The sequence below is a fragment of the Galeopterus variegatus genome, unplaced genomic scaffold (genome assembly GCF_000696425.1).
Source record: "Galeopterus variegatus unplaced genomic scaffold, G_variegatus-3.0.2 Scaffold239, whole genome shotgun sequence".
NCBI lineage: Eukaryota > Metazoa > Chordata > Mammalia > Dermoptera > Cynocephalidae > Galeopterus > Galeopterus variegatus.
Genome location: NW_007726350.1, coordinates 535,420 through 553,352, shown reverse-complemented (window position 1 = coordinate 553,352; position 17,933 = coordinate 535,420). Strand labels below are relative to the sequence as shown.

The following is a 17,933-nucleotide window of genomic DNA, read 5'->3' as shown; positions in this document are numbered from 1 at the left end:
TTGTATCCAATGTTTTAATTTTTGATAAGTTTATTATTTCAAACTAAAGAAAAATTCTAGAGTAGAAAATTAAATGGAAAGCAGTGATCCCAGCATGCTCTAATACTAGTTCAGAAAAGTCTGATAAATGTGGGCTAGAAAATGCTGTAATTAAGTGAATTCATACCCAATTAAATGACTATAGGCCAGAAGAGCCAATTAATGGATTAGTGTCAAACCTGAGGGAAGACTTTAGTGGTGTGTCACAGAATTCTGCCCAGAACTAACCTTGTTAATTATATTTATTAATGAGATGAAGGCACAGCAAATATGCATATTTGTGGGTTAAATTAAAATTGGAGAATTGTTAACTGTTGGGGGAAATGCAATGACTCAGAAATAACTTAGAAGACTGTAGAGCAGGCCAAATCTTTACAAGATTAAATTAAATAGATAAAGATGATAAGTTGGGTGTATAAGGCCCTCTCAAATTAGTGGATCCTCATTAAAGTATTTAAACTGGACTCATTCCAATTACAGGGCATCGAAAGTGTCCTGAATTGTTACTATTCATTTTTTTGTCACTACTTCCCCAGGTCAGGAGTGGATAATTTACACGCCGGTTGCTTTCCTTGGACGTGATAGGGGGCTGTATTTGAACACTCATTTTTTTAAAGTAAATGCTTCTGATCCTGGGGGACACTCAGCTAAAAGCATAAGGTGCCACAAGCAAGAGGCAAGGAGTGACAGTGGCTTACCACATGGCAGACTGCCCACGCACTCTCAAGATACACAGACTAACATTTTAACTGCAATAACGTTAACATGCACTGTTGGAGCTGGAATTAGCTCAGCTGCTGGCCCCAAATTGTAAAAGAGCCTAAGAATGATGTGGCTTAATAGCTTATATGTAAATGACTAAAAAGTTCTAGACAGCTGTAAACTCAGTTGTGTAATGAGATTTACAGAAAGTTTAGACTTAGACTGAAGAAAAGAGGGAGTAATCATAAGATTATACCTAAAATACTGTATTTGGTTCTGCATGCCACACTTTTAAAGAAGAACATTGACTAACAACTGTATATCAAGAGGACAACAATTAGAATAGAGCAAAGTCTCAGAAGAAAAATTTCATATGTGAAATAAGAAAAAGTATCAGAGATTTTTAGTATAAAGAAAATATTCAGAAAGCTGGCTAGCTGTTTTCAAATATTTAAAGGACCACAGTGGGGCAGGGAACATATTTGATTTGTCTTTTTGACTACATATAAAGCAGAGAACTAAGATCCGTGGATGGAAAACTAAAAGAGGAAATAATAGCTCAGCATGAAGAATATTATTCTAACAGTTATCTGAAAATGAAATAGACTCTTCCAGAGATTCCTACCACTGATGATTTTTTAAAAACAAGCAGCTAGTTGTTACAGAGGAGATTTGTGCTTTAGGTCAGCAATAAAACTAAGGTTTCTTTTCACTCTAAATTTTGAGAGTGCAAAGTTCTATTTTATAAATTTATACTGCCTAAGCTTCTACAAATGAAAAAAAAAAGCTCTTGCTGGGCAAGCTAGGTTGTTCCTTAACATTTGTTAGAATTCATTCATTCATTAAATACACATTGATTTGATGAGTACTTAGTAAAAAACTATTAGACACTGTTATTTGTTTTAATGTAAAACAGGCTTGCGAAAATAGCAACATTAACATCTGGGTGGTAGGAATATAGATGTTTGTTATATTATTCCTATGCTTTTTCATACTTTTAAAATTTCTCAGCATTTTTAAAAAGATTAATGTAACTTAAGTTTTACCTCTTCAGAAAGTTCACCTTAAGTGAGTAATAATCTCTTTATCCTCTTTCACAATACCTCGTTTGTTTCTTTCTATAGCACTGAACAAAATTTGTAATTATTTATTTGCTTGTCTATTGTCTGTTTTAACTATAAACTGTAAATTTAATGAAGTCAAACAATTAGTACACTTCTAATATGTCCCATCTCTGTCCTCACACTCCATTGAAAACTATTATGCATTCTCTTTACTGAGAAAACAGAAGCAATTAAAAAAGAATCTTAACCATTCTTCCACCATATCTACTATCCTACCTGCATGTGCACCCATATATTCTGCCCTCCCTTTGTTACTATGAAAGAATTATCTTTGCTTCTATCCAAGTCCATTCCCTCTATTGTGCACTAGATCTCATCTTTTCTTGCCTTCTCAGGGACATTACTCCAGTAATTGTCCCCTTTTTCAGCATTTTACATTTTCTATTTTACTGAATCACTGACATTAGAATACAAAATTGCTCTAAAATCTCCATCAATTAAAAACAAAACAAAAAAACTTCCAGCTATTACTACATTTCTCTCTCCTGCCTCTGTCATAACGAAACTCCTTAAAGAGTTATCTTGTACTCTGTCTCTACCGCCTTTCTTTCCATTCTCTTTGAACCTATTATACAAAGTCTTTTCCCCATCATTCCATAGAGTCTTGTCAAGGCACCAAATATCTCTATATTTCCAAACCCAAAAGTTAGTTCTTAGTCCTCAACTTAGCAACAGCATTTGACACAGTCCCTCATTTCTTTCTGAAACACTCTTTTCACTTGGTTTTGAGGACACCAGAATTTTTTCACTCACTTTTGCAAGTTCCTTTTTACCTCACCAACCTCATCAGAGTGTGCCACAGCTCAGTCCTATGACCTCTTCTCTTTTCTACTGATACTAACTTTCTAGGTGAGCTTGTTCTCTCTCAAGGCCTTAACACCGACATCTAATACATCTCTCCCAATTAAAGATCTGCATGTCAAATTGCCTGTTCATATTTCATTTTCTAATTCACTCCTCACACTTAAGATGCCTAAAATTGAACTACTCATTCTCCCACACAGACCTCCAAACCTCCTCCTCCTCCTGCGGTCCTCCACATATTAATAAATAGCAACTCCATCCTTTTAGTTGCTCAGGCCAAAAAACTGTTACCCTTGACTCTTCTTTTTCTCACATCCATACCTCGAAAAACTATCCAGCACCCTACCATTTCTGACCACCTGCACCCCTAACACTGTACTTCGTCATCTCTTATCTTGATTATGGCCGTATCCTTCCAAATAGTCTCTCTTATCATCTTTCTCCTGTGTAGTCTATTCTTTAAACAGCAGCCAGAATAAATCTCTTAAAAAGTAAGTCAAAATATGACTTCTCTACTCAAAAGCCTCCAGTGGCTTCCCATTCTCTCACAGAGTAGAAGGCAAAGTCCTTGTTGTGGCTCTACATGGTCTATCAACTCTCCTATCTCTTTGACCTCATCTCCTATCCTTGCTCACTTCACTCCAGCTATACTGGCCTTCTTACGGTTCTTCAAACATGCCAGGCGCACTCCCACTTCAGAGTCTTTGCACTTACCATTTCCATTACCTGGGATACTTTTACCCCAGATATCAGTATGCTTCACTTTTCCACTATATTCAGGATTCTGCTTAAGTGTCACCTCAGAGAGACCTTTCTTTACCATCCAATGTAAAGTATTATCTCCCTCAATGGAACAGAATTGAATTGTCCAGTAATAACAGTCACGATTATGTTCAATTGGATTTTGACAAGGATGCCAAGAAAATTCAATGGGGAAAGAATAGTTTTTTCAACAAATGGAGCTGGGACAACTGGATATCTACATGCAAGACAATAAGTTGGACCTCCTACTTTATACTATATATAAAAGTTAACTCAAAATGGATTACCTAAATATAAGAGTAAAAACTGTAAAACTTTTAGGAGAAAACAAAGGAGTAAGTCTTCATGACCTTAAATTAGGTTTCTTAGACATGATACCAAAAGTACAAGCAACATAAAATATAAAGTGGACATCATTAAAATTAAAAATTTTGTCTTAAAAGGATACCAAGTGAAGAGACAACCCACAAAATGGGAGAAAATTTTTGCAAACCACCTATTTGATAAGGGATTTGTATCTAGAATATACAAAGAGCTCTTACATTTCAATAATAAAAAGACAACCAGATTAAAAAATGGACAAAGTCTCTGAATAGCCATTTCTCCAGAGAAGTTATACAAATGGCCAACAGGCACATGAAAAGATGTTTAACATCATTGGCCGTCAGGGAAATACAAGTCAAAACCACAAGGAGATACTACTGCACAGCCACTATGATGGCCATAAACAAAAAGACAGTAACAAGTGTTGGCAAGGATGTGGAGATATATACACTTCTGGTGGAAATGTAAAATGGTGTAGTTGCTTGGATAACAGTCTGGCAGTTCCTAAAAATGTTAGAGTTACCATAATTCCACTCCTTGCTATATACCCAAAAGAAATGAAAACTGTCCACAGAAAAACGTATATGAATGTTCATAGCAGCATTATTCATAACAGCAAAAATGGAAACTACCCAAATGCCCATCAACTGATGAATGGATAAACAAAATATGGTATATCCTACTATGAAACATTACTTAGCAATTAAAAGATGAAGTACTGACACAAGCTACGACATGGATGAACCTTAAAAACATGCTAAATGGGGCCGAGCCCATGGTGCACTCAGGAGAGTGCGGCGCTGGGAGCACAGCAGCGCTCCCGCCGCGGGTTTGGATCCTATATAGGGATGACCAGTGCGCTCACAGCACTCACTGGCTGAGCGCCGTGCGGCCGGTCTCAAAAAGGACAAAAAAAAAAACATGCTAAATGAAAAAAATCAGTCACAAAGGATGTAATTGCCACATATTGTATGATGCCATTTATATGAAATGTGCAGAATAGACAGATCCAAAGAGACAAAGTAGAGAACTAGTTGCTAGGAGCTAAGGGGAGTGAGGAATGGAGCATCTTTCTTTATGAGGTGATGGAAATGTTGTAAATTTGTGGTGATTGTTGCACAACTCTGAATATACTGAAAGTTATATATTTTAAATGGGTGAATTGTATAGTATTTGAATTATAGCTCAATAAAGCTGTTAAAATAAAAAGTACCTCTCACTATTACTGTATTCCCTTTCTCAGTTCCAATTTTTTTCATAGCACTCAACCACTATATAACATATTTTTTACGTATTTATATTGCTAATGTCTATTTCCCCTACTGAATATAAAGTCCAAGATGGCAGGGTCTTAATTTTGTTCTTATTGTATCTCCAGTGCCTAGAACAGTGCCTGGCACATAGTAGATACTCAATAAATGTTTGCTGACTGATAGAATGAACGGAACTTAAGGCTTCCAGTTCTTTTTCATACCATATGTATGAAGTAGAAAAACAAACTATAAAATAATTCACTGAGGGCTGGCCGGTTAACTCAGCTCGTTAGAGCACAGTGTTATAACACCAAGGTCAAGGGTTTGGATCCCTGTACCAGCAGTTGCCCCAAAAAGAAAAAAAAATAATTCACTGAGCTCACTTTACACTGCCCCTTACCCCAATGCATATAGATAAGCTGCGGGGTTTGCCTATTCCAACCAGGTACATATGAATCGTGTTGGTGTATAGAAAGGCAACTACGTAGTAGATTTTATCCTGTTCTCTTACGTATTCATTTAACAGCTAATTGGTGAGTAACATACTAAGTTCAGTGTTGCGGGGGTTTATTATTTATCATCCCTGCCCTAATGTTTGCTAAAGTAGCAAGATATGCTGTTAGAAATTTAGTTAAGCAGTATATGCTTTTGTTATTGAAAGCCTGGTACTGGCATACTGTCAAACAAAATATGTTTTTAGTCTCATATCCTAAAATAAACCTAAGTTAGGATAGTAGCTACAAACTGGTTTACATTAATAATACTTTACATTTGCATAATGCTTTACAAATTGTAAATATTTTTGTATAAATTATCCTCACAAAAATACCTACGAGAGTGGTGGCATTCTCATTTTACAGCTGATGAAGATGAGGGCCAAGGAGGTTGGGATTTACTAAAGATCATACAAGTGGCAGAGCCAGAACTTGACTTCACATCTAATGACTTCCCAGTGTTCTATTTTCTTTGTGACATCTAGCCTCCATACAAACCTCTCATATTGGTTAGTTTTGAAAATGCATTTATTTCTTTTCTCAGGAATTAAATAGCATTTAATTCTTATTAAATTAAATTAAATAATTTAATTCTCAGGAATTAAATTAAGTATTCTTTCTGTTTCACAGATAAAAAACCTGGCCTAGAAAGGTTATGACTTGTCCATGGCCATAAAGTAAATAAGTGGCAGAGCCAGCTTTAATTAAACTCAGCACTCTTTTCTTTATATACCACTGTTAATAGAAAGGACATGTGCTCTCCTGTGAGATGATAACGAGTTTTGTAATTTGTTTCTTCTTTTTTTAACCTTGGCTGCAAAGAAGCTAAGAGCCAGGTATTATCCATAACCACATCAACTCTATTATGTTTTATTACTGGCATGTCTGCTTTCCCCCTTTAGACAATTTTCCCTTTTGGGTCCCAGTTTAATTAATTTTTCTCCTCTTTTTGTCAGCTGCCTCAAATCCTTTTTGAGAACGAGATGGAGTATGATTAAATTGAAAAATATATGTAGGGCTTCTCCAGAAAAGAGTAAAGTCTATTCCCCTGCTTACTCTGACTTATTATGTAAGAAAAGGTTACCTTCTTGAACATCAGCTCCTTTAAGGTGGAATATATTTATGTTGGTGATGGCTTTGTTTCTAGATTGGTTCACAGATAATGGAGGACGCCTATCTAATGAGAGTTAGACTCCAATACTAGTCCCTTTCATGCATCATGGAGAGTAGTAATTTAATCAAGAGGAAGCTTTTCTCTATTCCTGTTACATACTCTGGCCTAGGTGCCACAGTATCATCATAGCTGTGTCCTCTGTTAGCTACTACTTGATTCCAGATTAGGAATTTAGAAAGCAGTGATGTAATATAAGCAGTGTTTTTGGACAGAATAACCCAATGACAGTATGCAGAAGAGAGTCAATATAGGAACTGTACTGGAAACTGCTAAACTTAGCTCAGGAAGCAAGGGTGTGAACTGGGTTGATAGCAGTGCTGAAAATAAAATTGATGTTAGAAATGTTACAAAATTACCAGTTATTACTTGGTGACCGGTTGGATATAGGGCATATGGAAGAGGGATCTGTAAGTTTCAAATTTACATAGCAGGAAGAGTAATGGATTCCTTAATGGAAATAGGTAAGGTTACAGAAGCAAGCTGGTTTATTGGGAAGTTAAGGAATATGGTACTTAGACATATGAATTTAAGGTGAGAACTGGATAATTAAATGAATGATCAACGGTTATGGCAGATGAGTTACCATATATAAGTGATGTTTAAAGCTTAATAGAGTAGATAAGAGATTTAAGGTGAAAGTAATGTTGATGTTGTTTGAGGATTGAGTACATTGAGCTCCATACAGACAGCGCTGGGCAAGTGAGAGCTGGATGGGCACTGGGTGACTCTGTGCCTCGCTGAGGAAAAGTAACTAAACATGGGCAAAGAAGATCCTAAGAAGCCGAGAGGCAAAACGTCATCATATGCGTTCTTTGTGCAAACTTGTCAGGAGGAGCACAAGAAGCACCCAGATGCTTCAGTCAACTTTTCAGAGTTTTCTAAGTGCTCAGAGAGGTGGAAGACCATGTCTGCTAAAGGGAAAGGAAAGTTTGAAGATATGGCAAAGGCGGACAAAGGCCTGTTATGAAAGAGAAATGAAAACCTATATCTCTCCTAAAGGAGAAGCAAAAAAGTTCAAGGATCCCAATGCACCCAAGAGGCCTCCTTCAGACTTTTTCTTGTTCTGTTCTGAGTATCACCCAAAAGTCAAAGAAGATCCCGGCCTATCCATTGGCGATGTTACAAAGAAACTGAGATGTGGAACAACACTGCTGCAGATGATAAGCAGCTTTATGAAAAGAAGGCTACTAAACTGAAGGAAAAATATGAAAAGGATATTGCTGCATACCGAGCTAAAGGAAAGCCCGATGCAGCAAACAAGGGAGTTGTCAAGGCTGAAAAAAGCAAGAAAAAGAGGAGGAGGAGGAAGACGAGGAGGAGGAAGAGGATGAGGAGGAAGAGGAAGGTGATGATGGTGAATAAGTTGGTTCTAAAGCAGTTTTTTTCTTGTCTATAAAGCATTTAACCCCTGTGTACACAACTCACTCCTTTTAAAGAAAAAAAATTGAAATGTAAGGCTGTGTAAGATTTGTTTTTAAACTATACAGTGTCTTTTTTTTGTACAGTTAACACACTACAAAATGTGTCTGTAGATAGCCCTGTCCTGGTGGTATTTTCAATAGCCACTAACCTTGCCTGGTACAGTATGGGGGTTGTAAATTGGCATGGAAATTTAAAGCAGGTTCTTGTTGGTGCACAGCACAAATTAGTTATAAATGGGGATGGTAGTTTTTTCATCTTCAGTTGTCTCTGATGCAGCTTATACAAAATAATTGTTCTGTTAACTGAATACTGCTCTGTAATTGCAAAGAAAAAAGTTGCAGCTGTTTTGTTGACATTCTGAATGCTTCTAAGTAAATACAATTTTTTAATTAAATTTAAAATATATATATATATATATATATATATTGTTTGAGAAGTTGCCAGGCACTGTTCTAAGTACTGCACATGTATGAACTCTTACAATTCTTTTGTTTATTTTTTAATTGAAACATATTGATTGTAGATATTATGTTTACAGTTAGAGTTATCTTTATTTTCTTCTACTTTTTTTATATGTGAAACTTTATTACATGTCTTTAGTTGAAAACTTTTTTGAAGGATTATAAAATCAGTTCTAGGAAGAAAAATAACATAGGATTATGTCATTATCTTGAGAAGACCATAGTAACCCCATTTTCTGGGAGAACTAATCTAAATCTGGAGTTTTTTCAAAAGGTTTTTACTTTTAACAGCAAAAGCTTTCTTTCCAAACAAAATTGTATCCACAATCCCCCAAACTGAGCTACTCTGCCTGCTCCATCTTCCCTTTCCTCCTCCTGGGGCCCCTAGTAACACCTCTATGAAACCTTAGGGCTCTCAAAACAGCTTGCAAATCACTGATCTAAGCAATTGATAAGTCTTTGTTTAGCTCTCACATAATACAATTCTTATTTACTTTGTGTCGCTGATAACTGCAACTAGAGTTTTTGCTTAGAATGCTTAGAAGTTTTAGATTTCATGAGGTCAGCACATAGGTACATTTTTTCTAGCTTTACTTCTTAAATGGCTATCATTTGCCAGATGCTTACTAAGTGATAAGGATTTTACACATATCATCTAATCCTTAGGACAATCCTGTGAGGTGGATAGTATCCCCATTTTACAGATGAAGAAATTGAGCCTCAGAAAGATTAAATAACTTACCCAGTGTTATACAGCTAGCAAGTGGCAGAGCCAGAATGAGAAACTTAAGTCTATCCTGACTTAAAGCCCATGATTTATTTAACAGATTTTACAGAACAATGCCTGATAGTGAAGACTCTAAGTGCTTTATAAATAATACCTCATCTAATCCTCACAACAATCCTCTAAAATAGACACTTATTATCTCCATATCACATATGAGGAGACTGAGCAACAGAGAGATTAAGTAATTTACATGTGTTCTTATTCACCATATCCCTTGTCATAATTGCAAACACTTTAAGATTAGCCTAACATACATAACGTAGTTGGGAACCTCAATTAAATTTTTTAACCCAATGCATTCCAAAATATTGTTCCGGGCTAACTGTATTATCTTTCCCAAACTTAGAATATTCAGAATTAAAAATAAATACTGAGTCTGGAAGTTTGCTTCAGTCCTTTTTCCTGTTTGAAATAATTTAAATACTGTCAGCCCTCCATATCTGAGGAATCCACATCCGTGGATTTAACCAACTGCAAATTGAAAATATTCAGAAAAGAAATTGTGTCTGTACTAAACATGTAGTCTTTTTTTCTTGTCATTATTCCCTGAACAATTCAGTATAATAATTTACATAGTATTTACATTATATTAGATATTATAAGCTAGAAATGATTTAAAGTATATGGGAGGATGTGCTTAGGTTATATGAAAATACTATGCCATTTTGTATCAGGGGCTTGAGCATCCATGGATTTTGGTATCTGAGAGAGGTCCTGGAACCTGATCCTCCGTGTACACCAAGGGATAACTGTACTTTGTCAATTAGTGTTTTAGTGATCCAAAGCAATGAATCACTTTACACTTATCTGAGGGGGATACGTTTCTAAGACCCCCAGTGGATGCCTCACACTGCAGATAGTACTGAACTCTATGGTATTTTTTCCTGTATGTACATACCTGTGATAAAGTTTAATTTATAAGTTAGGCACTATAGGAGATTAACAACAATAACTAATAATAAAATAGAACAATTATAACAGTATACTGTAATAAAAGTTATGTGACTGTGGACCCTCTCTCTCAAAATATCTTATTGTATGTAATACTTGTAGACTGCAGTTGACCACAGGTAACTGAAACCGTGGAAAGTGAAACCTCAGATAAGGGGGGGACTACTGCTTAGTAATACTGTCTTATCTGGAGATTTTTAAAAAAATTGGTAACTTAGATTTTTATCTTACTTTTAGAGACAGCTGTTCTTTTTTGTTATAATTTTTGTACTTAATTTTACTAAAATCTTATTAAAATTCTAAAAGTAAGCTTTCCACTATAGGTTATGGCCATTGCACCAACCCATTATATATGGCAACGAGAACGCTCTGTGCATCACAGTGGAGCTGTCAGAAACTACAACAGAGATGAAGTTCAATTGCCCCGGGGACCTAGTGCCACACCAGTAGATTGCTCACTCTGTGGTAAAACAGGAAGATATGTTAGACTGGGATTGTCTACATCATCATCATCCAGTGATACGGTAGAGGTGATGGAAAAACATTCTCAGGAGTTACACAACTCAATCTCAAAGGACATAATAGTTGATCCTTCTCAAGTTTATAGCTATTCTCAAGGTATGATTCAGTGATATGCTAGAATTAGATTTATGCATGTTAGTTATTGAGCTCAAGTTAGTCCTTACAGACATGGATACGTAATAATTTATATACTACAACAATATAAGTCAGGTTAGTATTGGAAGTTTTCCCCTTTCAGTTACCACTTTTTGTCTTGTGTCCTTATCTTTTTTGTGGTAGCCTACCTACAAAAAGGATTATTAATGTGACATATTAAATTGAAACATAATGCAACATAAGCCTCAAGCATTTTAAGTATTAAGTATTTTAAGAGCCTGAATCATTTCTTTGAAATGTTTATTTTATTAAAAAGGGGTTTCAAGGACAGGCCAGTTAGCTCACTTGGGACAGCGTGGTGCTGGTAACATCAAGGTCACAGGTGTGGATCCCTGTACTGGCCAGCTGCCAAAAAAAAAACCAAAAGGAACTTCAAGAAGAAAATAAATTTACTTGTAATCTCATCATCTAACTACTTGTTTCCTTTTATATACTTTATTTCTAACAAAATCAGAACCATACTATATCAAGGCCTGCTTTTTTTTTTTTATCATAAAGCATTTTCCCATGTCATTATTTAGTCTTTGAAAACCTAATTTTTAATCCTGACATGTTATAAGAACCATAATTTATTTACATATTTCATTTTTATTGGGGTTTAAGTGGCTTTAAACAATGGTACCATATTAATTAGAAAATAATCATATGAACTGGAAATATAACCACACCGTAATTTTCATTCAAGTTATTTTTATATAGATATAGTAGTTCTCTGGCATTTCTAGATTTGAAACAGTACTAGAATAATATTCTACTGTCAGTGATACTTTTAAACTTCTTATAAAGCCTTTCTTCCAGATTTCCAACTAACTGAAGATAGGACTGACAGATTTCTTATGATCTTTTCTGTCATGAGAAATTAGCAGACCCACATTATTTCAGAATTTCACTTTTTATTTTTACCACGTCCCTATGGTAACAGTGGCTACTGAAGCTTTACTAAAGGGGGAAACTAGACTGTAAGACTTTTGAAGGTAGGGGTCATGCATAGTCATTGTTCCCTTCCCTGGCGATAGTAATCACTCAAAAAGTTTGACTAACAAGTATAGTCTCTTCCCTTTCAACAATTCCAAGCATAATTTTTATTTTATAACTCATATTTGAAGGTAAATAGGGTCCACCATCAGCTAAATTATAAGAATTGCATTTTAGCATCCCTCCCCTTTCTCCTAGCTCCTTTTGCCTTTACACTCTTTGATCCTCATAATAGGTAAGAGTTACTGGATGTTTAAAATGCCACAGGCAACAGAGTAAGTATTTTACATTCATAATATCATTTAATATTCACAGCTAACCAAAAGGTAAATAGTATTATCTCCATTTGGCAGATAAGGAAACTGAGACTTCGAGAGGTTAAGTAATTTGCCCAAGGTGGTAGAATGGCATTTGAATCCACATCTGACCCTTGACTAGAACCAGAATTCCTAACTATTATGCTCTACTGTGCCTTCAATGAAATCCTGCCTTTGGCAGTGACAGTAAACTGCCACAGAAGCCAAGTGGTGAAATTAAGAACCAAGTCCTTGATGAAAGGTTGTATTGAGTGAGTTGAGAGAGAATTCCAATGACAATCCGAACAGATATGTATAGAAAGCAGAACAGAAACAGTTACATTTTATTCAGATTAGCCCCTATAGATAGATATTGACAGTAGTTAACACTATAATCTAGGCCTTGACATCACAACAGGAAATTGGAGCCCACCGGGGGAGTAAGAGGCTCTACCAGTCAGTGTGCTTTGGGAAAAAAGCAGGTCTTTGACTATGGATGAAAAGTCGGGAATTGATTTTAGAAGGAACTATGATTTCATCCTGTCCCTGGATAAAAGCCTTCATTTAGGATTTATAGGTCCTATATAGGAAGCAACAAGTATTTACCCATCACTGTCTTATTCTCAGTATTAACTGTAAAACCTTTGTTTCAGAATATGAGTATAGGCAACACAAAGAAAAAGTATTGATCACACACACATTTGACCAGTAAAAATTTATATTCATTTTCCTCCAATAGGCTTAACAGAGAGTAAACTAATGGGGGTTGGGGGAAGGGAACAGTGGAGGGTAACAGGGACACATGTTATTGGGAGTGCCTAAGCAGCGTCAGATTCCCAGTAGTGACCACTGCTAGCAAATTTTTCTTCCTTCAGTCCACATAAGGTTGGAATTACCTGATGGTTTGTGGTTGCAGAAAACTCAATTCAGCATTCTCCAAGAGAAACACAAGAGCTGATGCTCTGCTCCAGGCTTTTATACTAAAATACAGTATAGATGGCTATCAGTACTTCCACCTTTGTTTCAAACATAAGCAACTTCTTGATTTTCAGGTAAAAACATGTTTTTCTACCTTTAAAATTTTTTTCTTAAAAACAATATGTTCAAAAAACAAGTTGTACATAAACATGTTTATGACATTAAGAACAAAATGTTTTTTCAATTTGACTAGGTGGGGTGAAAACACTGTCAAAACATCTCACTTTGGGGGGTGGGGAATAGATGAAGCATTCTTTACAAATTTACATACATCACAATCACCAATCATGAGCTAGGCATTTATAAAGGTAATCTCATTTAACACTCAACCCCCAAAGAAATCTTGAAGTGGCATTATGATGCTCGTTTTGCTGATGAAAAAAACAAACTCAGAAAAGTCACACCATTACCAGGTAAAACAACAGCACTAACAAAAACAAGATGGGAACCCAGTTCTATCCGAATAAACAGCACATTTTTATATTAACTACTTTTGTTTCTCTTTACGTCATGCTGTCTTACGTCTTATGACACCTAGGCTGGTCCAGGTGAAACATGGGTACATATTACGTATTATTCTGGGACACCTGACATTTTAGAGCGAAGTCAAGGGAAAAAAATATACCAAGCCTTAGCCTGGGTCATGAAGGTAGGCATGGAACATTCCAACTATTAGATAATCTAAAAGCAAATAATTTTTCATCAAAAATAGATTCTGCTTTGAACTTATTTATTTTTGTCATTACCACTGTCCTAGTTATCCATGTTTAGAATCCTTATACTTAAGGCATAATCAGGGAATACAAATTAATAATGTGATAAGGGCTATGCTAATTATATGATCAACACTTAGAAGCACAAAAAAATTCCAGAATTAATTCTGTGGGGTGTGTGATTTGGTGAAGCTTTTCAGAGGCAGTAATAAACAAGCTGGGCATTGACTGAGTCCTGCCATGCCCAGAGAAGTAAGGGAAAGGGCTTCTGAATAGCAGAAGTCTGAAAATACATTTATTCTTTCCCTCTATATCCGACAAGTCACCAGCTTGTCTGTTTCTTCTTCTTCTTCTTCTTCTTCTTCTTCTTCTTCTTCTTCTTCTTCTTCTTCTTCTTCTTCTTCTTCTTCTTCTTCTTCTTCTTCTTCTTCTTCTTCTTCTTCTTCTTCTTCTTCTTCTTCTTCTTCTTCTTCTTCTTCTTCTTCTTCTTCTTCTTCTTCTTCTTCTTCTTCTTCTTCTTCTTCTTCTTCTTCTTCTTCTTCTTCTTCTTCTGTTGTCAACACCACACTCTCCCAAGTGAGCTAACCAGCCATCCCTATATAGGGATCCGAATCCGTGGTCTTCATGTTATCAGCACCACACTCTCCCAAGTGAGCCATGGGCCAGTCCTACAATATTTTTTCTATATACCCTTTTCCCACTACTAATCCAATAGTTATGTATAAGAGTACTTAGAAAAGTTCAAGGCAAGATTCATATTATCTTTTAATGCTATTTTTCTACAAACATTTTGAAGTACTCTTGCATTACTATGAAACCTGATTTAACAGTTTTTTTCCTCCCTTTAAATACTCAGACACCACTAACAGATTAACTTTCTTAAAATATCTTCTTTTAAATGACCATGAAATTTTCAGAAGCTCCCACTGCCTCTGAAATATAAAGTTCAAAATCAGGGCTGGCCAGTTAGCTCAGTTGGTTTGAGTGTGGTATTGTAACACCAAGGTCAACACACATACACACACACACACACACCCTAAATCTCTCCGTAGACAAACACACACACACACACACACCCTAAATCTCTCCGTAGACCAACCAAGTCAACAGTCACAGTGTGGGCTCAACAGATGAAATAACTCAGTGTGGTCTTCAAGCATAAAGCAATCAGCAAATGTTACTGGTCATTTATTGAATGGAAAAGGCAGGGCCTCTGGAAAGCATTGGAAAGACAGTTTTGAGACAGTCCCAAATCTCTAGAAGTTTAGAGTATGATAAATGAGAGCCAGACATGGACACAGAAGGCTAACATTAGAAGGCATCTGTCCTGTAAGCCAGATCATAAACATATGCAGTGTTCAGAGGAGGGCCAGAGAAAGGGTTTAAACCGGACCTTGATTAACTATATAAATAAATTCTTGGGCCGGCCCGGTGGCGCACTGGATAGTGCGCCGCTTGGGAAGCGTGGCGGCGCTCCCGCCCGAGGGTTCGGATCCCACATACGGACCGGTTCCCGCTCACTGGCTGAGCGAGGCGCGGGAGCAACGCCGAGGGTTGCGATCCCGTTGCCGGTCCCCGGTCCGGTACGGGGGCAACACTGAGGGTTGCGATCCGTTGCCGGACACGGAAAAAGACAAAAGACAAAAATAAATAAATAAATAAATAAATAAATAAAATAAATTCTTATGTAGTTTGGTCTTCAACTCAACTTAAAATTAGAATGAACACTGTTAGAGAGGGCTTGTTCATTTCAACATCCACTGAGCACAATGTGCTGAACAGAAACTTAGTATTCTACATGAAATAGGAGTAAAGGGCAGAACTTTTCTTTGCTCTTAAGCCAGTCTCTCTCCAAGTAGACAATTAGGATCTCTGACACATAACAGGCAGTCAAAACAATAAAAGAATGACAGAATTTTGCTAGTAGTTAAATAGAAGGCCAGAAAAAAAGGGAGTAATTCATGATGGAATTTAAAAATGTACTTCACAGCTTCTATATATCTGGAGATGTTATGAAAACTTTAAAGGCATAATTATTGTATAGGTGTTCAGGTAGTTAAACAGAAATGTAACACCAGAAAAATACTCTGCTCCTGATTCAATTAGTGCTCCAAATGCAGCCAGAGTGATTTTTTTCAAAACAAAAATGTAAGCTTATTATCTCTTAATTAATTCAATGGACCCCATTTTTCTTAGGATAGACAATCTTTCCTTAACAGGCCTATAAGATCTTGCACGGCCTGACCCCCATCTATCTTTCCAGCCTTTTACTTATCCCCAGCATCATTGGCCTTTTTTGTTCTCATTTTCTGTGCTGTAGTTAATTCCTACTTACCATTTGGGTCTCAGCTCAATTGTCACTTGCTACAGCAAAACCCCTATTATGGTTACTTATAGTACCCTGTACTTCTTCGGAGCATTTATAACAATTTTAGTCTTATATTTCTATGATTACTTAATGTCTAGCTCTACCATAGACTATAAACTCTATAAAGGCATTGATTTTAGTTTAAAATTTTCCATAGTCTGTAAAATATTATTAAATAAAATTTACTCACACACATATACACAATTTTTTTTTTTTTTGAGGGGGTGGCTGTCCAGTACGGGAATCCAAACCCATGACCTTGGTGTTAAGGCTATATATAATTTTAAATAGTTCTAGCCTAAGGGATAAATTCAGGAATAGCAGCACATGTCCTCTCAGGCATTACTACAGGTTGGGCATCCCTAATCCAAAAACTGGAAATCTGAAATGCTCCAAAATCTGAAACTTTGAGTGTCAACATGATGCTCAAAGGAAACGCTCATCAGAGCATTTCAGATTTTGGACAGGGGATTCTCAACTGGTATGTATTCTGCAAATATTCCAAAACCCAAAAAAATCTGAAGTCTGAAACATTTCTGATCCCAATCATTTCAGAAAAGGGATACTCAACCTGTATTTTAAAACCTATAAGGGCTGGCCCGGTGGTGCACTGCTACAGTGTGCTGCTTGGGGAGCGCGGCGGCGCTCCCGCTGAGGGTTCGGATCCCACGTGCAGACCGGCCGCTCACTGGCTGAGCGAGGTGCGGGAGCAACACCGAGGGTTGCGATCCCGTTGCCAGTCCCGGTCCGGTACGGGCGCGACACTGAGGGTTGCGATCCGTTGCCGGTCACGAAAAAAGACAAAAAAGGAAAAAAAAAAAAAAACCTATAAAATACCTATATTTAAACAACAAACTAACCATTCTAAGCTTCTGTTTGTTTATCTGTAAAATATGGACAACCTTAAATATGAGTTGCACATATTAAGTAAAAAAACATACATAATATATGGTACATGGCAAATGCTAAATAACTGGTCCCTATGAATAATAATAAGCCCTATTCCTAATTAATTCATGTTTCCCCAAACATTTGATTTATGTCATAACACAGAACAATTCTGATGTTATTTCAAGCTGGTTACAAAGATTCTAAGACGAATAACAGAGATTCAAGAATTGTTACATCTTTTATTACAATTTTTAAGGTGATTTATCATTCTTATCATTTTCCCCCTATTATTTATTATAACCCAGATTTCTTTAATATTTTTAAAGATACATACAACCATTGAAATATGTATTTAAAATATACAGATACATAAAATTTATCTTAAAGGGCATACTTTGTTTCGGTAGCCAATGACCATCAATCAAATGAAGAAAAGAAAACTAATTTCATGAAGACAGACAAATCTATGGAGTGGTTTACTGGAAGTGAAGAATGAGATGGCTCAAGTAAAGCAACTTAGAATCATTAACTACAAAATGTCAAACTGCAAGACAAGTGTACAAATGAGACATTAAGGAAGTTCTGAAATGTTATATAACTTTCTTTAGATTTTGTTACTTTTTCAAAATTGTACGTAAAAGTTATAAAAATCATAGTAATAGTTAAAAATAACAATCTATTAAAGTAGTGATTTGCAATACAAAGTTCTATTCTGATACTCTTCTGTCTTCAAATCA

The 17,933-nt window shown here is 36.2% G+C and overlaps 1 protein-coding gene and 1 pseudogene across 2 annotated transcripts in view; both read left to right on the top strand.

Annotated features, from left to right (window-relative positions):
- Nucleotides 1-17,900, top strand: part of SPDYA (speedy/RINGO cell cycle regulator family member A) — a 29,976-nt gene extending 12,076 nt beyond the window's left edge. The window contains exons 5-7 of one of the 2 annotated variants that reach the window (XM_008566402.1): nucleotides 10,621-10,915; nucleotides 10,973-10,975; nucleotides 17,604-17,900. In XM_008566402.1, the coding sequence (XP_008564624.1) occupies nucleotides 10,621-10,915; nucleotides 10,973-10,975; nucleotides 17,604-17,692 (387 nt within the window). In that variant the 3' untranslated portion in view covers nucleotides 17,693-17,900. The remainder of the gene's footprint in view (nucleotides 1-10,620; nucleotides 10,916-10,972; nucleotides 10,976-17,603) is intronic. The other variant, XM_008566401.1, reaches the window with a different exon arrangement.
- On the top strand, nucleotides 7,434-8,038 carry LOC103585439 (annotated as a pseudogene).
- Nucleotides 17,901-17,933: the final 33 nt, after the last annotated feature.